The 24,943-nt window shown below is 37.6% G+C and overlaps 2 protein-coding genes across 5 annotated transcripts in view; one reads left to right on the forward strand and one right to left on the reverse strand.

Annotated features, from left to right (window-relative positions):
• Positions 1-8,816, forward strand: part of APOO (apolipoprotein O) — a 34,483-nt gene extending 25,667 nt beyond the window's left edge. The window contains exons 8-9 of one of the 3 annotated variants that reach the window (XM_007436648.3): positions 255-338; positions 8,463-8,816. In XM_007436648.3, the coding sequence (XP_007436710.1) occupies positions 255-311 (57 nt within the window). In that variant the 3' untranslated portion in view covers positions 312-338; positions 8,463-8,816. Of the gene's footprint in view, positions 1-254; positions 339-4,316; positions 5,194-8,462 lie in introns of those variants that run through there. The other 2 variants (XM_007436647.3, XM_025172193.2) reach the window with 2 other exon arrangements.
• A 5,459-nt stretch (positions 8,817-14,275) lies between these two features.
• SAT1 (spermidine/spermine N1-acetyltransferase 1) lies at positions 14,276-24,937 on the reverse strand. 2 transcript variants are annotated; one of them, XM_088144831.1, is made up of 6 exons: positions 24,801-24,937; positions 18,295-18,346; positions 18,122-18,205; positions 16,452-16,553; positions 16,323-16,363; positions 14,276-14,801 (listed from the first exon to the last, which is right to left on the reverse strand). In XM_088144831.1, exons 1-6 carry the CDS (start codon positions 24,858-24,860, stop codon positions 14,631-14,633), a joined length of 510 nt encoding a protein of 169 aa, XP_088000957.1. In that variant the 5' UTR covers positions 24,861-24,937; the 3' UTR covers positions 14,276-14,630. The 2 variants fall into 2 exon arrangements, with proteins under 2 accessions (XP_088000957.1, XP_007436711.1); XM_007436649.4 differs by lacking the exon at positions 24,801-24,937 and adding an exon at positions 20,053-20,654.
• Positions 24,938-24,943: the final 6 nt, after the last annotated feature.

Raw genomic sequence — 24,943 nt, forward strand, 5'->3', positions numbered from 1 at the left:
ATTTTTTTTCCTGAAAATCCAAGGCTCTATACTAGTTTTTCTCAAATATTCCAAAATATACACATAGAATAAATTAAAATTAGATGCCATCTTAACATGAAGATATAGAATCTGAGGTTAGATATTTCTAAATGTTTTAGTAAGCAGTTTTGTAAGAATTCCTATCTTGGTTATCTCCCAGTTATCTTTGTTTCTAAATAACTTCAATCTGTGTGTTTTTTGTTTTTAATTTCCTTGTTTATTTGTTCATTAAGTCTGACGCAGAAAGTGATAAAGCATTGAAAGTGCAAGAAGAAAGACCAATAAAATAAAATACTCCATTGCTTCTTGTTGAACAGGTAAGAAACAGCAATCACGTACTGTTCTTAGGACAAAATTATAGTATTAAAATTACTCTTTATAAGGAATACAAATGACAGAGAACAAAGGTCCATTCAGTACTGCCAAGATTTCTGGCTAGTTGCTGGAATAAAAATAAATATTCCTGAATTCTGTTCTAAATTGTTCTAATAATGTAGACAAATGGAATAATTTAATGCATATATCAAACTAATCCACTGCATTCTCGAGATGAGCAATTTTAGTTTACCAGAAGCTGCCCTGTTTGCGTACAGAAAGAATATACTGAATCATAACACTGTCTAGTTAAAAGAAATTGGTGCTTTAAAATATTAGTACAGCAACAATGAAGACCTGTGAACCATTAGAATAGACAAAACTAGTCTAAATAGAGTACATTTAAACATACTGCTGAATTCCCCATGTACAATTCCCTATGCATTTAGGCCAGGCAGTTAGGTGACCTTTGTTGGTGATCTGGCTTTTGTTTTGGGGGTAATTATTTAACCGAGACACCATGGGTTTATATTGTTGTGATGGTTTTAATCTTTGTACACTGCCTCGAATAGCTGCTGTGAAAGGGTGGCTCTATAAATCATTTAAATAAATAACCTCCCCCTCTATTTTTTCACTATACCTGTTAGCAGTTTAGAATTTTCCATTTAATGGCAGTTGTTTAAATATTGTCCTCCTAACAAATTTATAAATTATGGTTTAGTAGTTGAGAGTAAGTTGTCCAGATTTGGCCATTGTATTTACTTTATTAAATTTATATCCTGTCTTTCTACCAGGAGCTCAAAGTGGTGTCCCCACCACTTCCTCCTCCAGTTTCCCCCCATAAAAACAGCTGTATGAGATAGGTTGGACTGAATGAGAGAAGTGACTCACCCAAGTCACCCAATGAGTTTCCATGGCTGACAGCAAACTAGAACCTCATTCTCTGTAGTCCTAGTTCAACTAGATATAGTCCTAAGCCACCATATCACACTGCTTTATAACTTACAACATAGTATGCCATGATTCATTTAAAGCAGAAGCAAAAGCTTCTAAATCCTCCTTAAAGCCTTATTAGGGAGAAAGCGAAGAAATATGCAAACTCAGGGAGAGGTAAGAGAAGTTAGACTTGTTTTCATATTGCTGATCCATTGCACTCAATACCTGTTGTTTGACTTGTTTGTTGGTTAGGTTTTAGCTAATTTTTTTTTTTATGTTCAGTAACATTAGATTCCTTCTTATTTTCTTTTAAATATGCTGAGAGAGCAGTCGTGCCAATAGGGGTACTTTAAAAACCATTAGCTGTGTTTATTACTGATGTTATCTCTTCTGATAATTCCAAAGGTACGGTAATGTGCGCAATGTTTTTAATTACAGCAATAACATTTTTTTAAAACCTGTAACTCTGTAAAAGCTTAGTTTTTAAAATAGGAACCAAGATTTAAATTCTGCTGCGTTGTTCAATGGGAGAAATAATACTTTGGCATCTCCAGTGAAAATATCTTTTGGACAGAAGGTAGAGAATGTGCTGGTGCCAGTTGGAAAAGATATATTGAGCAAGTTGGGAAAGAAATTGATCCAACATATGTTTCATATGTTCCTGAACACTCAATTCATAATTCTTGTTATTGCAAACAAACACAAAAACCACTACCATCCATGGGATAATGAACATTTCCAGATTATTCAACATACCAGCATGTGTCTCTTGAACATCAGATAGGGAATCTGGTTCCGCCTTTCTGAGCTAGTACACTCAGAAAGTCTCAAGTGTGCTATCTCTGAAGGCCAAACCATTGAGGCTAGTAGGCAAATAACTGCTCCAGAGTCTGAATACAAGGCAAACAAGGGGTAAGAACCCCAAAGTATAACACCATTTATTTGACTCTCCACTTACTTAATATAGGAATATACAGTGGGGCAAAAAAGTATTTAGTCAGCCACCAATTGTGCAAGTTCTCCCACTTAAAAAGATGAGAGAGGCCTGTAATTTTCATCATAGGTATACCTCAACTATGAGAGACAAAATGGGGAAAAAAATCCAGAAAATCACATTGTCTGATTTTTAAAGAATTTATTTGCAAATCATGGTGGAAAATAAGTATTTGGTCACCTACAAACAAGCAAGATGTCTGGCTCTCACAGACCTGTAACTACTTCTTTAAGAGGCTTCTCTGTCCTCCACTCGTTACCTGTAGTAATGGCACCTGTTTGACCTTGTTATCAGTATAAAAGACCCCTGTCCACAACCTCAAACATTCACACTCCAAACTCCACTATGGCCAATACCAAAGAGCTGTCGAAGGACACCAGAAACAAAATTGTAGACCTGCACCAGGCTGGGAAGACTGAATCTGCAATAGGCAATCAGCTTGGTGTGAAGACATCAACTGTGGGAGCAATAATTAGACAATGGAAGACATACAAGACCACTGATAATCTCCCTCGATCTGGGGCTCCATGCAAGATCTCACCCTGTGGGGTCAAAATGATCACAAGAATGGTGAGCAAAAATCCCAGAACCACACGGGGGGACCTAGTGAATGACCTGCAGAGAGCTGGGACCAAAGTAACAAAGGCTACCATCAGTAACACACTACGCCGCCAGGGACTCAAATCCTGCAGTGCCAGGCGTGTCCCCCTGCTTAAGCCTTTACATGTCTGGGCCCGTCTGAAGTTTGCTAGAGAGCATTTGGATGATCCAGAAGAGGATTGGGAGAATGTCATACGGTCAGATGAAACCAAAGTAGAACGTTTTGGTCTAAACTCAACTCGTCGTGTTTGGAGGAGAGAGAATGCTGAGTTGCATCCAAAGAACACCATACCTACTGTGAAGCATGGGGTGGAAACATCATGCTTTGGGGCTGTTTGTCTGCAAAGGGACCAGGACGACTGATCCGTGTAAAGGAAAGAATGTATGGGGCCATGTATTGTGAGATTTTGAGTGAACACCTCCTTCCATCAGCAAGGGCATTGAAGATGAAACATGGCTGGGTCTTTCAGCATGACAATGATCCCAAACACACCGCCCAGGCAACGAAGGAGTGGTTTCGTAAGAAGCATTTCAAGGTCCTGGAGTGGCCTAGCCAGTCTCCAGATCTCAACCCCATGGAAAACCTTTGGAGGGAGTTGAAAGTCCGTGTTGCCCAGCGACAGCCCCAAAACATCACTGCTCTAGAGGAGATCTGCATGGAGGAATGGGCCAAAATACCAGCAACAGTGTGTGAAAACCTTGTGAAGACTTACAGAAAACGTTTGACCTCTGTCATTGCCAACAAAGGATATATAACAAAGTATTGCAATGAACTTTTGATATTGACCAAATACTTATTTTCCACCATGATTTGCAAATAAATTCTTTAAAAATCAGACCATGTGATTTTCTGGATTTTTTCCCCCATTTTGTCTCTCATAGTTGAGGTATACCTATGATGAAAATTACAGGCCTCTCTCATCTTTTTAAGTGGGAGAACTTGCACAATTGGTGGCTGACTAAATACTTTTTTGCCCCACTGTATTTTCATTTGGGGGGTGGAGCTAAGATGGCGACAGAGCAGCAGCTTCCTTGCTGAGTTCCCTATGATATTTTATTTGTTTTATTCATTTTTATAAGTAGCTTAGCTACATATCTAGTTTTTTAAATAAACATGGGGGGCGTCCTTCTGATTAGGTGAAGTTGTTGGAAAATCAATTTGCATTGTCAAGAAAAATGGGGAAGAACAAGAAATGCAAAAGGACTAGCCCAGGTGCTCAGATTCTATTCAATCCTACAAAGCAGCCAAAAATTGAGGACTATGTGAGGAACAAGAAAACTGAGTAAAAACCGATTAAGGCAAGCAAATGCCAAATTAGTGTATGGTTGTTGTTGTTTTTTGGATACCAGAGAAATTTTGGATAATATCACTTCTGCAGAATGACTGAAAAATTCCTGTGCCCTAACCCAAAATTAAAATACCCTTCCAACTATTTCTACCAACTCCCAGCATGAAGATTCTATCCAGTTTCTAACTTGGAATATTGCTGGCTGGAAGTCTAGAGCAACGGATGGGGACCTGGTGGAGTTCCTCTCAAATTTTGATCTCATGGCACTCCAGGAGACCTGGTTGACCTTAGATGAAGAGGAGATACAACTACCAGGTTTTAGTTTCCTGGATTATTCCTGCAAAAAAGTATAAGACTAAAGGGCGGGCATAAGGAGGACTGATTATTCTTGCCAAAGCAGAGCTGGGTTGGCAAGGACAGAAATTGATTCTTGGAGATGATTCCCCCATTATTTAGCAGTTAAATTTTCTTATAAATCCTTTCAGTTGGTACTATTGAATATTTATCTTCCACCACGTACTTCTTATTTTTCTCCTAATATTTGGGTAAATCTAGAAGAGACAGTGTTAAAGATAAATATAAATCATCCTAAAGCCACTGTAATTCTGGCAGGAGACTTCAGTGCCAGGGTGGGGGCCTCTCTACAAAATTTTGTTCACTTGGGTGTTATACCTGAGGATTATTTAATAAATGATCCACTCTGGCTTTCTAATGACCTTAAAAGAAATATCACAGGTTCACAACTGGTCTCCTTGATCTATAAATGTAACCTTCATATTTTAGGGGTAAGGAACCTGATTTTATATATCCTTTTACATATTCAGGAAACTCCAGTAGTGTTTTAGATTACATATGTGTTTCTCATGACAAGTTGAGCTGTTTTCAGATATCCAAGTCCTTGTGAGGGAGGATAGTGATCATCAACGAATCACAGTCTTTTTTCACGGTAGATCAGACACAAGGTTATATAGGCCCTATGATAAGAGGATATTAGCTAATCTTGAAGTGAGGCAGGACAGGAAACTTAATTGGGCTAAGGTTGATACCAAGGCGTTATCGATCTTCTTGAATTCTGACCAGGCCCAGATTTGGAGAAACTCAATTTCTTCCTTTACTTTAGGTTCAGATAAAATCCTGACCCAATATGTTGACCTGTGTCATGCTCTGAGAAAAAATTTAACTGATAAACTTCCTATTAGAAACTGTCAGCAAATTAGTTCAAATTGGTTTGATTCTGACTGCTTACACAGTAGAAAAATTTTGAGGGCAGCTATGCGTCAGGTTCTCGGACATCCTACTACAAAAAATCATGCAAACATGCTAAAAATTAGGTGTGACTATAAGAAATTGATAGCCTTTAAGAAAGCTTCTTATAGAGCTAAATTATGGTCAGATCTGGAAGTTTGGGCACAAGGGACAAATTCAGTTTTCTTCTGGAATACTGTATCTGGTTTGTTGAAGGAACGTAAATTCCAATTCGATATTCCCATTCCAGCTTCAACCTGGGAGGTTTATTATGCTAATTTATTTTCTAACCAGGGCTTTTTGCATAAACAAAGTACTGATTTTTTACCCTTTGAAAATCTTCCCCCTGGTGTCCTCTATCTGTATCAGAAATCAAAATTATTATTTGATTCTTAAAATCTAATAAGGTGCCTGGAGAAGATTTCTTACCTCCGGAACTTTTTAAGACTCATATTGATTGGTGAGCCCCACTATTAGCAGGGCTGTTTACCTATATAAATAATACAGGTTGCATTCCAGTTGGATGGGAAGTTGCCATTATAGTTCCCTTACATAAAAAAGGAGATAAAGGTGATCCAAAAAAAATTATAGACCAATAAGCCTTATTGGAATTGTGGCCAAAATGTATGCAAAGCATCTGTTGAGCAAAAAAGATTGGGTTATGGAAATCTTAGTGAAGGAACAAGTTGGATTTAGACCAGAGCACTCCACAATAGACAATTATTTTACTTTATACCATCTTTTATCAAAGCAATTAACAAATGGCAAGAAACTGTTTACTGCATTTATAGATCTTAGCACAGCTTTTGCTCGATAAATAGAAATATTCTGTGGAAGAAATTGGCCAGTTTAAATATGGAACCCAGACTCTTACTCTTGGTTAAGGCCCTCTATTCAAACATCCATCTGAAAGTTTGTACAGGTGTAAATGGCTCTTTAACTAAGAGTATACCCACATTTAATGGTGTCAGACAGGGTTGTATTCTAGCCCCAATGCTTTTTAATCTGTACGTCAATGATTTACCTGGATTCCTGTATGATGTAGGCACTCATATGCCAAAGATCCTTGATAAATTTATTAATATTTTATTATACGCTGATGATATGGTTCTAATGACACATTCCCAAATAGGCTTGAGAAGACTGCCGTAAAAACTGAATACCTATTGTGCTCATAATTTTTTAAACATTAATAAAAGCAGATCTAAAGTGATGGTATTGAGCAGGAAATGAGAGAAATATAACTGGCAGATAAATGGGGAGTCTACTGAACAAGTGAATCTTTTTAACTATCTAGGAGCGGTTTTTACTAGTACAGGGTTGTGGGTAAATCACTTCAAAAGAAGCTCAGCAAGGACTGCAGCAAGCACTAAAAATTATATAAATTATTTAACTACAATTACCCAGGCACCCTGACCCCTATATTGAAAATGTTTAGGGCAAAACATTTTGCCCTAAATGTTGACCTATGGTGCAGAATTGTGGGGTTTAAATAAAGCTACCCCACTTGAACAAATTCAGACCCTCTTTTTAAGATGTATATTGGGAACTGATAAGAATACATCTGCCCCTGCAGTCAGAGCAGAATTAGGTATCCATTCCTTACATAGTCATCTAATAATTAAAGCTTTCACATACTGGCTGAGGATCCAATCAATGGACTCTGATAGACTTCCCAAAATATGGTTAACTGAACAGATAAATATGGCACAGCCCAATTCCTGGTTCAGCCAACTCTCTGAAGTTATTTCACAATATGGGTTTTCCATTTAGCATCTGTCTTTGATGGCCTCTCAGGCAAGGGAAATTTTTAAACAGAGAGTCCTACATATTAGTGTGCAAACTGATATGGAATTATTGACTAAAAATGGATCTTTAAGATGGTTGGCTAAAAATAAAATTACTTTTGAACCTGAAAAATATCTATCATCGAGTCTACCACAATTTTTAAGAAGGGCCTATTCCAGAGCTAGATTTGAGTTGATGGATTCCATGGTCAAATATGGGCACTTCCACTACTTGCCATATCTTAAGAGAACCTGCATATGCGGTTCACCAGCCATTGAAAATATTTTCCCTATTTTGTTCAGTTGCCAATTATATGCACCTATTAGGCTTAAATATCTATCATCCGTATTGGAAAGAACAGCATACTGGGGTCCAAACCATAGATTGCCTTATTTCCTCCTGGGTTCTAATGTGCATATTGCACGAAGAACTGCTAAGTTTATAACTAAGGCAGCAGTCTTAAGAACCCAATACATTGAACAAATTGGGGTATCCTGTAAAGGAGATTCGTTTATCTGATTACTGACTCCTTGTATTATCACATATGTATTTTATCACTGTATTTTCTCCTGTTTTCCTTTTTGGATTTGGACTATGTATTGTATATTACATGATTTTAATTTTGTTTTGTTTTATTGATAAGGTTGTAGGACTAATCAAGTAATAATAAACTAAACTAAACTAAACATTTTCATTTGTATTCCTTGTACATGATATGGCCTTATTTCTTTAATTCATTTCTATTCTGTGTCTTATGTATGCACAATATACTCTGTCAGCCACCTCTCAGCTGATTCATTTCCTCTTACTAGATTTACCCACCCTAGTTGCTCTGCTGCCCTTATCCAGTCTTCCTCGTAACTAAGAAGCAGTGATAGGGGTTTTTTTTCCCACATTGAAACGGTATCTTTACTTCCCATGGGCCCAGAAGCATTCTGAGTTATTAAAATAGCAGGGGCCTAGAGGAACCAATGGAATACCTTCAATCTGTCAGTCTGAAATTAGGGCTTTGTTTCAGTTAGTTGGAAAGGAATTTTAGTTGGAAAGTGGTACAGAAAAGCAAAGAGATTTCTTCACACTGCTCCTAGATAATTCTCACATTTTTCTACTATGTCAGAATTCAACCAAATTTTGCCAGTCTCACTTCTGTGAACATACTTTACAAATTTTGAATATACAAAATTATAAAAGATTTGTTGCATTCCAGCTCATTATAACCCATATTTCAAGATGTACTTCAGGATAATCTAACATCATTATTCTTTTGAATATAGATGGAGAGAGAACATATAGAAGATCAACACTTTATTTTTTTTTTAAATTACAGAATCTATGAAGATTGACCATGGTTTGCTATTGTTTTTGCTTTGGAAAGCCTGGCTTGAAAACATCATGTTTGAATAAGAAATGATATGGTTGTATTCTGCCAGCTTTGGACTTCCAATCAGTTCTGCATGATTATCTTGGGCTCCTTCAGAACCTGAGTCTCTGTCTGAATTCCTGAGCAATACTTGCAAAGAAATATGTTCAACTGAATTTAATGGGATTGGGCTGCAAATTAAATCTCAAAACTTCTCAGTCCTTTGTTAGTGTTTATGGGCTTGATTAAAATGAATATTGAAAAAACATTTGTTTTTCTTCTTGTGTTAATTACATTGTGTTATCTCACTAGAATCTGTAAAGAAAGTTAAGAAAAAATGAATAACATTTTTGGTAAGTAACAACGCTAACTTGTCTTGTTGATGGGGGCAGGGGTAAAAAGATCACAAATACAATAGGTTGTTTGAATTTTCCCTTTCCTCTGCAAATTAAATTCTTCTGGATAACAGAGGTCAGTGGGAAGTATATAATGGAGCATCTGTGAGCTTGCCTCTATAGACTGATGGGAACAAAACTCTTTTTTTACTTTAGGCATTTTTTCTTGCTTGAATGCACAGTTGAGTATAGGTCAGAATGTTCAACTGGTGGGAACTAATTATAGCATAGCTAATGATTTATTCTTGGCCAGCCACAAAGAAAAGCTATAGAGTATGGAAACCCAAACATCCAACCCAAGATTGGGCATGACAGATAAAATTTGAATTGCTTACAGCTATTTACATGAAATGTCTCTGATGTGAAAAAAGGCTAGCACACTTATAAAATATGTTTTCAGTTTCAGTCTCAAATATAAACATTTAAAAAATGAATTCAAATATACAGGCAAAATAACACAAGCAGCAATGAGTATTACATATTCTAAGGACATTAAACACTCAAACCAGAGACATTTTCCTCTGAACATTTTAAAAGATTTCATTTTCAAATCTTGTACAGTATCTTCTTTGGCAATTATGTGGAATTTCTTTTAGAATTCAACAAGTGGTTATAAAGGAAGTGAAATCTTGTATGAATGTAATTCTGCATGATACTAATAGGGGTGACTACTACTATTTGATTTTCTGTATGTCTTCATAACTTCTCAGCGTGTATGTGTATACACAAAGGGAAAGAGGTATTGCAATAGATCTAGAATGTAGTAATGCTTATAATGAAGCCTTTTTAAACAAGTTTTTTGTGCTGTCATTTCCCCCTTAAAGTATTAGGGCACTGGCTTTCCTGTTTCCATGTATACCACTTGACTGCTACCCATTTATTTCATTCATTCAACTTGTTTGCATCACAAACATGAAGAATTACATGTAGTTTTCCTAGCTTTATTTTAGAAGTTCCATGGGTTTTTTTTAAGGTACCTCCATAGCTCATATTTGCCTGTAGGAAATATGCCTGAAATATGGGACATATTCAGATAAGAAGATGAGAGTTGGTGTGATGTAGTGGCTAAGGTGCTGAACTAGAATTGGGGAGACGTGGACATTCACAGGCTGACTTTGGGCTTGTCACAGACTTTCTCAGCCCAACCTAACCCACAGGGTTGTTGCTGGGGAATGGAATGAAGGGAGATTGTCATATAAGCTGTCAAGATCCTGAAGAAAAGGCAGTATATAAATATACTAAATAATAATAACAATAATAATATCCTATTGTTTCCAATAATTCTTCAGAACCAAGTCAAGGATAAATCTAGTCAAGTATCCTATTTCCAATAATTGCCAATAAGATACATCCTGGATGATGAGCAAAGCAAGAAGATGATACTTGATTTGTCCTCCAAAGCCATAGATGTATAATATATTGTTTTCCTCCTTTTAAGCATATATGTTTGGTTAACATGACTGCAATATTTCATAAAACCCACAAGTTACAATCTTAACTGTTCATATAGCTGAAAGTGATCTATGTGGAAGATTTTAAGGAGCTTCAATCTATTGCAGCAGCATTTTCTCATCACCAGCTTGGCTTCTGTCTTCAAGTACTGGCAACAGCTATAAAACAACTGAAGCACTAGCACATAAGTAATTCTAATCTCTGTTTGCATATCATTAATTCTGATCTCTATTAAAAACAGATGAAACCCCATCTTATGACTAACTTTGACCACATAAAAGCAGGCAGTTCAAAAATGGTCAACAATTCTACAACAGATTCTGGTACTGACATGTGCATATGTTTAATGAAAGAGAATTCCAAAATTCTATGATGGTGAGTCAAAGTCTCCTCGTACATAATCAAGGTCACATTTCCTAACAGAAAGATTGTTTGGTGAATAAAAGTAAATAGGGGAAATGGAAAGGTTATCCTGAAATGAGTCATTTTATATTGCATGCCCAATGGCTTTTCCATGTGAGTGGAATTAATTTGCCATAAGTAGCAAACCAGGGCGAAGGACTTAACCTTGCCTATTGGGCTGTTTTTCTCTAAAGATGGGGTAGATACGAGTGAATTCAGTTGCACAACTTTCTATTTAATACAGTGCACTCTTTTAAGAAAAACTTTGCTATTTGATTCTGCTGAATGCATAATTTTGTTCTTTAAAAATAATCCTCTAAGAAAAGAATAGTCTTGATTTTGAGGTATTTTCCATTTTAAAAAATTGTATATGTTAAGTTAGTCTCATTTCCTCTTACAGTAAAACCACAGAAGCTGAATTTCCTGTTTTGTTAAGATGCTGTGCATATAACCTGTATGTTCCAACTTATGCAGTAATGAAGAAATAGTAGACTCATTCCAAAATGTATTGTTGCATCTCTTCAGTTAAGCTCAATAGATTTTTTTTCAATGTTATTTCATGCTCATCAAACTGTTGCAGCAGACATGATTATTGATGCTAAGTCAGCTAACATGAATATGAACTTGTATCCTACTGAGAGAAATCTGAACAATGCCATGGATTTGATACCAGAAGTTTTTATGTCATCTATTTAGCTAACAAATGTATATGCAGCCTAATTTCAATAGTTCTGGGTAGCTTACTAAAATATAATCAGAAGATACAGTAATAAAATTCATGGAAACCATAAAGTCTATAAATTCTAAAAGGACTGAATGAAAAAATTATGTTTTGAACTTGACTACTAAACTGTAATAAGGAGACAGCCTGTTCTGTATTATTGTCATAATATAGCAGTTTGGCTGAATTATCAAACTGTGTATTACATTTACCTGTTGAGCGCTGTTAAAATACAGTGACAACTGAGTTTCCAGAATTTTAGTATTAGCAGATAATCTAACTGATTGATCATTCTGGATCATAGAATGAGCTATATTCTCAGCCAGCTGAGTAACTTTGGACCAGTCATTTTCTCTCAGCCTAGGAAGAAGGCAACAGCAAGCCATGTCTGAAATGTTGCTAACAAAACTCTATGGACTTGTCCTTGTAGTTGCCAGGAGTCAAGTCTGACTCAAAGGCACAAAACAAAAACAACCTTTACAGAATAGCAAGGTAAAACAACCTGATGAAATTGCATTGAGGTGTGCATGGATGGGTGAGGAGAATGCAAAAAACTTGAGTATGTTTTGTATCTTCTGTAAATTGCTGCAACATTGCTCCTGGCCCAGTGCTTTGATTGGCCATTTTGATATTTTCAAGCCACTTTATAAAATAACTACAGTGCATAGACTGGATAAATCTGCCCAAATTAATCTTCGGCTACCCTAACTCACATAATCATATTTCTGAAAGAATAATCATCTCTGTGAGGTGTCAGGATTTTTGTCTGGATCATAAGAATACAAGACACTTTCAGGCATGATACCCCATGCTAAAAAATACTTCAGAGAATGATTTCACTCCCTTAAAAGACCAAATATCTAACTTTTCAGTACCTGTATTAAAAAGTTTTATGTTTACAGTTGGGGATATCGGAGCAGGAAACTACAAGCATATTCTGTTTTCTGGACAGCGCAAACAATTTTTTATTCTTTTTTTTTTTGCATGGAGTTCCTCTAAAAAGCAACTTGGTGTAGGTATGAATATTTAGTGAAGTTTTGCCTCTGGCCTGATTGCTGCTTCTCTGCTTACGCTACTGAGATGTTTGAATTAAACTGATGCTATAAAAACTAGTTTGTGGGTAAGGATTGAGGAAGTGGAGGATTCGTTTCGATTTAGAAACTGGAATACCAAGAGCACTGAGGGAATTGTTAACAACTTGCAAAAGATTTTTGGTGTTTTTTTTTTTTTTTGCCCAAGGACACCTGACGATACACTTGCAGGGTTCCTGCATCCTCTGTACACCTAGGTTGTGAAAGATATTCAGCTGTATGGCAAGAGGCTTTCTTAAAATAAAAGGGAACGTTTTTAAAGACAAAAAAACCCCAAAAAACAATCAGGAGGGGCATGGAAGAATCAAGAGGCATTCCATACCACTGAATCACCTACTGTCACATGATCTTCTTGTGGAAACCTTTTACTTTATTATCCTTTTTTTTCTGCTACCACAACTATAACCTTTTCAGGGTTTAGAAATTCTTTTAAGTCTCTAAGGTAAAATAACTGGCTGGAACACAGGGAAGATACAGGTTATCAGACATAAGAACAAATGGACTTTTATTAAAAGTGAGTTTTAAAGCAGGTTCACTTCTTTCTGCAAATTATCTTTATCCAATCAATACCATCCCATCCTGGCCTAAAAATGATTTCCATCTCCTGACGTGGAGCCTTGCTCAGACCTGTCCGCCTGTTCCTTCCAAATCCCTTTCTTTAGCTCCTGCCTCCTGCTGGAATTCATCCCGGGAGGAGGTGTCCAAAGTTGTCATTCTTTGATTGGCCGATCCACCCAGTCATCACACCTACAGTTTAGAACCAATCTAGGAGCAACCAATATTAACATGAGAAACAATGGATCCTTGTCATAAATTCTCCTTGAAGAGGGATTGTAACAACTCTGTTCACTGGTGCTGTTATTTCAAAAGATGTTATTTTTCCAGAATGTGATGGCGAGGTTATTAAAAATGATCGAACAGATTAACAGAGGCTCTGTATAAAAAGTGAAGGAATTCAAACTTTTATGTGATATTTTGCTCACTCTTTCCTATCAAAAGTATTAGGGAAAGTTGAGTAATAGAAGTGGTTGTATAGGAATGTCTGATTCCATGGACCGATGTAAAAATACTTCAATTTTCTCTCTCTCAAAACAGGAGAAAACACTTTCCAAAGGGCTAGCTATGATGGTCTGTTGTAGTAACAGTATTAAAGATGGCAGAATATAAATAAAACAAATGAATCTTGTGGCACCTTAAAGACTGAACAGCTACAATAGGGGAAAACGTTATAGTGAATTACCTACAGTAGTTGTACCAATGAATCATATGGTCATCTGTAATGTGGTTAAAGGAATCTTTGAAGAGGAAGAAATCAGTGTAGAATGCCCTAACTTATTTCACCTGCCACTACTTTTTCCCCTCCATGTCCCCCCATACTATTATCTCTTTACTATCAAGCTTGAAGGTCCCTAAAATGGCAGTGACAGCAGCCTACTGGAAGTAGTTTAATTTTCCTAGGGAAGCCTTATTTTGATCTGTGTAAAACTTCCCAAGGGATTAAATATCTAGTAACATCATGAGGGCTCTTCAAACTGGTGATAGATTGAAAGGGATACATGGTAGTGATAATATGTGGAATGAGATTGTAAAAAGGCAACAAAAAATGTAATGGATGTACCAGGGTATTATAAACAATTGGAGAAGTAAATAAAAGTTAACACAACCATTTGTGATCACTAATATGAAAAACATTTATTTGCTCATAAATGTAAATAATTAAAAACAAAAAACATACCAGTGTGTACATTGTACACATTTGAATGATACTTACGACAATGAAGTTACACATAATAGACATTTTAGGATCACAGATGTACTGACACGGGGACAGGCAAATAAACTGTTGCTACCTGTTGGAGTCCTAGAAGTCCACAACGCAATAACATCTACACCACTGGTATTAGAGCTTTAGGATTAGGATACACATTAACTATTTCAATTTAAAAATGAAAGAAAAGTAAGACAGGAATAGCAAAATGACAAATGGCAAATTTAATTTGTTATTGGGTTGACAAAACTCCTCATTCTTCAGTTGCCATCTTCATCAAATACTCCTTGTCTATTTTGAAGAGTCTCCATCCTTCCTCAGATGACAGATCAGAAGCTCCCCGTCTTTTGTAAAATCGAATGGAAGGTTCATTCCATTCTGCTACTAAGAAGTGCATACTGCTGCAACGGCATTTGACAGCAATCTGAAGAAAGCAAAACAGGACACATAAAAGAGGTGGCATGTTTGTGGTCTTAAGACATGGTACTGTGGAAATATATATTAAAAAATATATTAAAATTACTGCCTGTTTTAAATATTCCTTGTGTGCTCATGTGAATTGCACTAGGAATCCCTCAAAAATTACAGGTTCCAAGCAGCTACACAAAAAAATTCTCAATGTGTTTTTAACTGCTTTGCAACCCAAGATATGAGTATTTTACAGGTTAATCTCAATAATGATTAACAAAAACAAACTCATAACAGGGTACAAAGTAACTGAAAAACTGGATGGACAGTGCAATACTTGCATAGTCACACATTTAACTAAAACATACAGGTGCTCCTCATTTAACCACTCGTTCAGTGACCATTCAAACTTATGACAGTGCTGAATGAACGGTAGTTATAACTGGTCCTCACAGTCATGTGATTGTGATTTGGGGCTTGGCACCTAGCTCGCAATTACAACATCACAACTTCCTGTGGTCAACGTGATTGCCATCTAGAACCTCCTTTGCCAGCTTCCTACAAGCAAAGTCAATGGGGAAGCTAACAGAAGTTTGCAAATGGCGACCATGTGACTTCCTTGCTTAATAACCCACAGTAATTCACTTAACGGCAACTAAGAGTACTAGAATTTCCACTGCTAAGCAGCATGTCACATGGTGTCATGCTTTATGACTGCACAGCTTACCAATGGAAATTCCAGTCCCGATTGCCATCGTTAAGTAAGGACTCCCTGCACTATTTCAATAGCATTTCAATAATATCAGCTTTATGGGATTGAGAATCAACTTTTGGCCTTACTGTTTATATTGTATTTAAAAATAATTTTGCCAACAGTTATTAGAGCTATGATTCAGTGTGCCACCATGACGAATTCTAATGAAGGTTGAATTATGATCATACAATACTTTTCTTCCTGAGGAAAGGACATCAAACTTCCAATGCACAAATATATTTTGAATACAGCATAGTAACAGCTATCTTGGCATGAGCAGTGAAAGTGTTGACACACAATTGAAATGATTCTTTAAAATGTCAACATTTTTGTCATTTATTATTAAGTTATTATTCAATAATTGAAAGAACAAAAAGTAATGTATGAAATGATGTGTGGAAGCAAGCACGGTTTACAAGGATAGAAGATACAGAGGGGTACAGTGAATGATTTTGGTGTAAATTAATTTTAACTATGTTTTTCTTATCTCATGCCTTTAATTTTGTTGGCTTACTATTTCTAATTTCTATGTTGTATATAACTCTGCTTAGCTCAAAAGGAAATAACATGAACATTATGTATATACATCTTAAATTATTTCTTAGAACTAAAACAATCTTTGAAAATTGTTTTAAGAGACCCATTAGATAACTAGTCATCAATGAATAAAGCAAAGCATGATTAGAATAATTTATCAGATGCAATTTCCACTTGTACTGAAAATTACTTTAATTGACCAGTCTGATTTTTCTGTATGATGGAAAATCATAACCATCTACTTACCTGACTCAGATTCCTCAGAATTTCTGAACCAATGCCCGAGCCTAAAGATAGGAAAATTATAATTTTATAAACCATACTTGTATAAGACTTGCTTGTAACATGGTTCTAAGATATTAATATCTAAGATACCTCTGAATTCATTCATCACAAAGAAATCTTCGAGATACAGCAATTTTCCAATCCATGGATCATAAGTGAAATAATACATGGCAAAGCCCACAATACCATAGCCTGCAATGAAAGTTATTTTTATTTTACATAAGTAGAATATCATTAAAACAGAACAAGTTAGTATATTTCAAGGTTTACATGCATCTGTCAAAATAGATATTGTAATCATGCAAAATTAATCTGTTATGCTGCAAAAGTAAACATTTATAACTCAGTAGATGCAATAAGCAGCAGCAGTTCAAGTAGAGTACAGATCCTATCAAATAAAAACTGATCAAAGGCAATGTCTTATTAATAAGATGCCTAGTAACTGTACAATTGAAGTACATGGCGAGTTGTGTCAGTTTGTCATTAAAGTTAGAACTTTTTGTTAAAGATACTGTTTCCATATCCTACTGATACCATGTTGGAGCAATACAAACTTCAACAACTTCACAACGGCAGATCAGAATGCTGTGGTAATTGATTGTTCTTACATTTATACATAACGACTTTTCCCAAATCAAGGTCCTTGATGTTTATCTTCTAAATAAATTTCTGACAGTTTGTTCACAATGCAAAGATGCTTTAAAGGAGGCAACAGCATTGTTTCACCAATAACATCTAAGGTTATTAAGAGTAGCTGCATTCTTCAGTTGAATTGCAATAGCCTTATTAATTGCTAGCAGTGTTTTTCACTAGCAGTTGTAAAATGGAGAAAGTATTCACTTTTTTCACCATTTATTGCTTTTTCCAGTTACATCTGCATAAGACACTACTGACTCCAATTCGATTTTATATTCTACTATGCTTTATAGGTTTCTTAAAACAGAAATTACATATATGATTTCTGATCTACCGAGTGTTTTTATGCTTTCTTCTTACTTGAGGTAAATGTTTGGGAATAGTATTTGTCCCTGGAGATCTTACCTCATGTATCATGATCATCTACTTTATTGTGTAACGGATCTTTTAGTTACCTCCCCGCCCATCCATGTACATGGAAGGGCCATGTACATGGCGAAGCTAGAGACTGTAACCTGAAGATTGGGACAAATTAAAGAAAACGTGATTTAACAGGATTGCATAGCGATAAGTTAGGGTCAAACAAGAACAACCATGTAACGAAGTGGAATTACCCTTTTTTTCTTCTATTATACCTGGTTCTCCATGGTCTTCAGGATAACTAAACAATTTTTTAAAAAGCAAAAGAAAAAAGACACCAGGTTGGATTCAGAATTTGCTCTTGCCAATAGGAGCATTCTCTGAATGAAATGCTTGGTAGAGTCCAGCCAGCAGGCAAGTGGGGAGATGATTCTCCAACCCTCCCCTGTAGCCCTCTTCCCACTGTTAGCAATCATGCTATTCTGGGTGGTTCTCAAATTCTCCAGAGTAGATATTTAAGGGAATGGGAAGGAAGGAATCACCAAAAAAATTTTTTTCTCCCTCTCTCTGCCAGCAGAACTGATCAGTTGGATTAAAGAACTCTTTCATTTGTGGAAGACAAGGTCTGAATCCAAGACATATTTTCATGTTTTAAAATGCTTATGTATTTATCCTTGGAATGTTTATGTATAATTCTAACTATTATTAAGAGTGTTTAAATCCTATTATTTTCTAATAAAGACATTACAGCAGTCAAGTTTCACCTTCAGGTGTCCAGTGTTCTTTTGGCACTTCTGCAACGAGGCAGTGGTAGAAAGGATGTTCTCCAAAACCATCCTCAAGTAGATCTACAGAATGAGAACATATGATTGATCTAATTACCATTTCCCAATCTCCCATTTAAATGGACCAGATTTATTCTAATGTATAATATTACCTTTTTCAGTCAGTACTACTTGATCCTCCATATCTTCGTATTTAGCAAGCTCCTGTCCAAAAACAAAACATATTATGGCTAACTTCCTGTTCCATTAGACATAAAGAACAATAAGTCCATTTATTTTCATTTGGAAAGTTGTGTTCCTTACTCCATTATGTAATACATTATCTACTCATATGAGGAAAAATGTTTATGAAAGTAAGCATCTTGAGGAAATCCTCTGATAATTGCTAAAGTACAATATAATGGTGGCTGTTTCTGAGCAAATGGACACAGAATTGCACTATGAAACAGCAGTCCCATGTAAACCTATCTGGAAGCAAGACATACTGAATACCATGGGACATACTTCCAAAAAAATATTCCTGGATTTGAACTCTCTGGATGTCTGTGGCTACTCTAAGTACTTAAATTGTCGAAAGAAATTTATAATATATAATCCCATACATTTATTTTTTAATGTAGAATTCTACTAAACATTAGGATTTAGTCTTGGGAATGGTTCTTTCCATTATTCTACAAGTGTTTGGGAATGGATCCCAGAATCCAATTTTGGATTGGATCCAGATTTAACATCATATGTATGTCTGGCTCTCAGCATCCTGTCTTAGGACAAAAGAATTGGACTAGATATTGTAGAATCAATTACAACTTAAGCCTTGTTTTTAACAGTATCACAGAGGTTGGTGACCATAAAGACTGTTGCATAAGAGAAAGGAATTCTTTGCCAACTCACAAGGGCAAAGATATCTGTGTCCAGAAGGAAGTAAGGCTGTTTTTCAGGATTGAGCAAACTATCTCCACTCCCAGGAGTTTTACCTTTGCCCTTAAGTGAAATACTGCAATTTATCTTGTTTAATGTACTTGTTTTTAAAAAATAAGTGCTGTAGCATATCACTTTAAGGGCAAAGGTTACTGCAGGTGGAAATTGTTTGCTCAATCTCTGTGGCAGTAAAATATTGTTTGCTCTATTACTTTATTGCCAGAAAAAAAACAACAAACAGTTTGGTATTTCCTTGAACAGAAATACACTTATTTTTGTCTAAGCTTTTGTGTGCTATAATCCACATAAGCAAAAATGGAGTATTATGATAAAATATATTTAGGTCCATAGCTGGAATAGGACAAAACAGAACAGTCAAAGTTGGAGGGAAATAAACATAAATACAGTGTACAGTATCTATAATTAATGGTCATTTCCACAGGGATAGGTACTTAATTTTGTAACATATCAAAGGCCAATTATTTCTTTCACAGCTGAAGCTTTGTAGAGTTCAGCATAGGAAAACATATGGCATAATTGATGTGCTGATTCTTAAAATGCCAGGAGACCTCTTGTTTTTCTTAATACAAGAGAAATTGTATGTAAAGAAAAGCAAGTAAAATGGTAGCCAGGCCTCTGTGTATTAATGCTACTTTACTGGATTTTTGTTGTTGTCCTCGCTGCTGTCTCCTGAAAGTCAGATGGCCTTTGGAAGGCTGTTGATAAAGTAGCCGGACTCCGCGGGAATCATGCCGCCTTTCTGGTTGCTGTGATAACCCTTCGCTTTCTCCACCCTTTTACCCCGATGTCTGCGATCAGCTGGCAAAAGCTCTGTACTTTATATTACGCAAAACTTTTCTGGCTGCTCAAGAGAACCAAAGGAGGCGAACCGAACAGCCTTGGCTTTAACTTTATTAAGACTTCTCCCCAGCAGCCGGGGCTGCGCGCGGCGGCCGGGCGAGGCTCCCGGGCTGGCACAAAGCGAGGTATACCTTTATGAGGCGCAGAATATCGGCGCAGTCCTCGGGCCGCGCGGCTCGGATATGGAAGCAGGCCATTTTCGGCGGCGTTTTCCCTTGCGTCCCCCCCCTCTCGCGAGTCCCCGATAGTTGAAGAGCAAGAGAAGAAGTTTCTTCATTCGCGTCCTGGGCGCGGCGTTGGCGGCACAGGCACAGTCAGGCAGCCAGCATTCCCCGAGGGCACCGAGAGCGAAACAAAACCCGAACGAAGCGCACCTCCAACAGTTTCTGCCCCGAGCGCTTCGGAAAGCATCTATTTATAGTCCTGCACAATCCTCTCGGCCAATCAGAAGCGTCACTTGACGCATCGTTCCTCCCTTTCATCCTCCTACTTCTTACCTCATCTTTCTAGGAAATGATGCTCGGAAGCTGCCGAGACAGTGACTCATCATCGGCCGAGGCAACAGGCAGGCTTTGGGCTGCGCTGAGAGCACCATCTCATGGAGCAAATCTGTCCCCGCACGGAAATCTTTAAGCGTGGGAACGGGAGCCTATGAGGTCTGGATGCTTTGGAGTTCAGTGCTGATCAGTTCCAAGCAGTTTAGAAATGTGGGCCAGTCCAAAACATCTGGAAGGAACCCAAACCACTTATCTCTACCTTAATCACTCTCCTCTAATCCTCCTTCAAACAACCACTTTCAATTCCATTGCAGATGTCCTTAGAAAAATTTGCATACTAAGGATATCTGCAAGCATCTTTGTCTTTACTTCACAGCACCAGAATGGATCTGGGTCTGGGAAGTAATCAAAACTGGTGCTCAGTGCTGAGGCTGTCACAGCAGCTTGAAAACTATTGTAGGAGCAGGGTTGCTAATTAATCCCCTCCCCCCAACATGCCTGTTCCTCAGTCAGAAACTCATAATGTGGATAGCAGAGATATCATATTGTATTGTGTGGGGGGAGGGGCAGGTGGTGAGAATTTCAGAGAAAACTGCCTTCTACCAAGGGCTTCCTGCAAGGCCACATTGATGGGCTTTCCTCCCATCTTTGGATCAGGAGGAAAGTATATTAACGTAACTCGTGCTGCCCCACTACTTACCTTTACCTTGCCTCAGTGTTGTTGCCCTTTCACAATTTAATGCAGGGTAGTTTCAGGGCACTGATTGGTACATTTCCTTCCATCGTTTCTGCCCCAACCCAACATCATCTACCAATGGGAAACCATTGGTCATTCTCCAGAATAGAGTGGAGTTGGGGGTTATAGCCTTAATTTTAATCATTAATTTATTTAACCTTAATTTTTATTATTGACTGTGCTGCTTCTAACAGGACTGTAGTTGGCCCAGGAAGTTGATACCCTTATGCAACAATATTACAGAAGCTACCATGTAGCTGCTTTTCAGATAACCTATAGATGGTAGCACTTACAAAATACTTTAATAGAACTATTGATTCCCTTGGACAGCAAAAGTCCTGTCAGAAACAGAAGATCACTATATCTATATGCACCCCATTTGTTGCTGTCAGCTGGTTTCTTTCCAAGTGTCTGGGTACTAAGGGTCAGTTGAGGCCATTGTTGCCATTAGCTTCTCTCAGCTTCTTTTTGGACTTTCTCGTTGCTCTTGCTAAGATAGCTGTCACCTATGGTCCCTGTTGATGCAGAACCAATTTTTCCTTTTAACCCAGCACTGTAGATTCTTCTTGGCTTGTTCACTGCTGGACACATGGTGAGCGCAGGACTCTCCTGTTGGTGCCCTTTTTGTCAGTGTTGTGGATTACCCTCAGATGTGTCTCAATTCATTCTTGAGACCTTCTGAGACTTTCTTTCTCTGACCTTCCAGCACTCCCACAATTGGCTCTGCATGCAGGAGTTTGGGAAGGAAATAAAAAACCTGCCTCCTGCTCCTCCGATCCCTTTCTTTTCTACTCCTTTTTGCTAGATTGTTTACACTGCTTTTAAGCCTCAGTCCTACCCATAGAACAGTTTCTTTTCTAGCTGCACTTTCCCTAATTTGTGGTCTCTCTAACACGTGCACATACACACACACATAATGCATACACACCAAATAGCAGGATTCCTGGCTGACAGATCTATTGGGATTTTGATGAAGATAAAAAGATTGCTCTCTGCTCTCTCACAGCCAAAACCAAAATGGCCACAGAGGTGCAGCACCCAGCAACTGGATGGGAATGGGACATTTCTGCCACAGATGTGCCAGGCCATTTGGAGCTCAGCAGATGCCCCCCCCCCCAACATTCTCAGGTTCATCCCCAAGTTGCCTGAGATTGTCCATGTGAAACATATTGTATTAGGAGAAAAAGACAACCAATTAGACTAATTAAAAATAATTCTAGGCTGCCTAAGTAGAGGGCTGGGGGTGAGCTGGAGGTGACATCATGAGGATATATCTCTCAAAAATAGTAAAGCTTCTTCATGCTTCAGCAAGCAGGACATAAGGATGAACCCCAAATCAGATAATCAGTTGTCACAGTTCAATAGTGTGTCCCTGGTCTATTAATAACTCTCCAGGATTTCAGTAAGGAATCTTTCCCAATTCTTCTATACCTAAAATGTCAAAGGTTAAATACTGTATAGAATGTTTTATCTGCACAGTTTGCTTCTGAGATGTAACCAGTTATAGAAATTAAATTGACTTTTCTTAAGATTAAATTAGGTCAACTTTGAAGATTAAGATTGCTTCAGAGGTAATAGCTTCAAAGGCAATAGCAAATAGCACCTTAATTTGCAAGATTAGCTACGTTCTAGTCTGTAAGATATAGTCTCTAAAGTCAGCCCAATTACTTTGGAACTTGGAGCACAAAAATGACACATAACTACTTTCTCATGGAATGTGCTGCAATGACAAAATGTGGTTCAGGTCTGCTACAGATATATAGGAGGAATGAGCCTTCCAACTCTTTCTTCTAACAAAGAAGAAAACCAACCAACCACATGAATATTGGTTCCTACCAGTCAGGTTGTACTATCTGAAGCACCCCTGTACCCGGGGGGGATGCTCTATGTCAGTGTTGTCCAAACTTGGCCACTTTAAGATGAGTGGACTTCAACTCCCAGAATTCCCCAGCCAGCATTTGTATATTGGAATATTTTTCCACAGCCAATATTTGTATATTGGAAGTGTAAAGTGTTTGTACAAGTCTGCCTCATATATTTTGGGCCTGCTGTACATTAACTCTTGGAGAAAATCTATCTATGTCAGTGTTGTCCAAACTTGGCTGGCTAGCATGGCTGGCTGGGGAATTCTGGGAGTTGAAGTCCACTCATCTTAAAGTGGCCAAGTTTGGACAACATTGCTCTATGTGCTTAAGAACCCTGCAGATTAGGCCTGTGGCCTATCTAGTCTAGCACTATGTCACTGGAAGCACTGGGAAACTCACACACCTGGATTGGAAAAGGACACTCCCATCACAGTAATACTTAAGGCATACTGTCTATGACAGGGTTCTTCAAACAGTGCTCCATGGAACCTATGGTTCCATGAGAACTTGAAGGGGTTCTGTGAGAGACTAATGGCAAAAAAAATAAAAAAAAATCACTTGAACACAGCCAGCACTAGAACTTTGCCTCTTGATTAGCAGTTCTGAGATTTTTTTGTTTTTGTTTTTTTAAACGAATGGATTCTGGAGCCTGAAAAAGTTGGAAAGCCCCTAGTCTATGATTCAGGAAATAGCAAACAGCCATCAGAAAGCTAAGAGGGCAAAGCCAGGACATACTTAACCAATTTAATAATTAGGTAGCAATACAGTGCTGTACATGAGTAATAAGATCTTTTGTTTTTAAAAATAATATAGCCAATCTCTAAGTATAAAAAAGTTTATTTGGGAAAAGGGGAACAGTCTTACCCTTTTAAAAGAATATAACAAAGAGAAAACCAATCTCTTCAGTTGCATTGTTGCTTCTCCCAATCAATTATATCTCTGATGTTAGAGATCCAGCCTGCAAAGCAAACTAACTATGCAGTGGCTAAACCTATTTTCACATTGATCCTATCTCTAAATGAAAATGAAGATAAATAAATAATTGTGAAAAACGAGTTTATCTAAGATGTCTTCTGGAAACAGAATATCAGTTTTGCCCAATTTAGTTTTCCCAACATAGGACAAATTTACAATATGCAGATGTGGGCATCTCCCCCCAAATCTCCCCCAAGTAAGCAAGACCAGTTTTTCTTTTTTTCTTTTTGAGGTGTTGAGAATTAAAATAGATGCTTTAAACCTCATAAAAGTTCTGAGATTTGTTGAAGAGGCTTTAATGGAAAAAAAAATGATCTGATCCTCTGCAAGGTTTAAGGCATTCATTTCATCTCCTCAAAATATTTGCCCCACCATCCCATGACATCATGTAAGTACAAGCCTCCGCCCCCTCCCCGTCTTCGGTTGTTCTTCCTTTTTTGCCCATCCAAAAGCTTTTGCCCATCAGTGAGTTTCACACACCAATCGATTACATCCACTTAATTTGGCTCTCTCACATATTTTTCCCCACCAAATGGGCTAGGGTTAGGGTTATTGATTGATGGTTGGCAGTTACCTCTGAGAATTTATAAACCCACACCATAATTACATCAAGGATATCACCCCTACTGATTATGTCTGCAGAAAGCAAGTGTTTTTTGGACGTGAGATTTTAAGACTAGTGGTGGGCAAAAAGGGAACAGAGCCCAGTACTCAGAGGACAACCCCCCCCCCGCCCCGCCCCGCCCAAGAAAGGCCTTTGAACAGTCTTGTGTGGCCCAAACACGACTGATGGAAAGAATACTAGCCTGGCTGATCGTGAAAACAAGAGCTGGAGTTCCACACTCAAGTAAGGGCCGAGCGTGCATCCTCTTTGGGAAAGGAACGCGTCAGTGTATCTGGTAGGAGGGAAGACCATGAAGCCTTCCCGAAGCGCAGGACAATCGGAGCC

This window comes from Python bivittatus, unplaced genomic scaffold (assembly GCF_059951505.1).
Source record: "Python bivittatus isolate LINGU-HERP-01145 unplaced genomic scaffold, Pbiv_v1 ctg000350_np1212, whole genome shotgun sequence".
NCBI classification, from domain to species: domain Eukaryota; kingdom Metazoa; phylum Chordata; class Lepidosauria; order Squamata; family Pythonidae; genus Python; species Python bivittatus.

What these genes read in the sequence shown, in the direction of transcription:
- SAT1 (XM_007436649.4), bottom strand. Translation starts at nt 20,118, where the DNA reads ATGGCCTGCTTCCATATCCGAGCCGCGCGGCCCGAGGACTGCGCCGAT. An exon ending in ATATTCTGCGCCTCATAAAG is followed by an intron (nt 18,347 to 20,052) that starts GTATACCTCGCT and finishes GTTTTTGGACAG; the next exon opens with GAGCTTGCTAAATACGAAGA. An exon ending in TGTGATGAATGAATTCAGAG is followed by an intron (nt 16,364 to 16,451) that starts GTATCTTAGATA and finishes TCCTATCTTTAG; the next exon opens with GCTCGGGCATTGGTTCAGAA.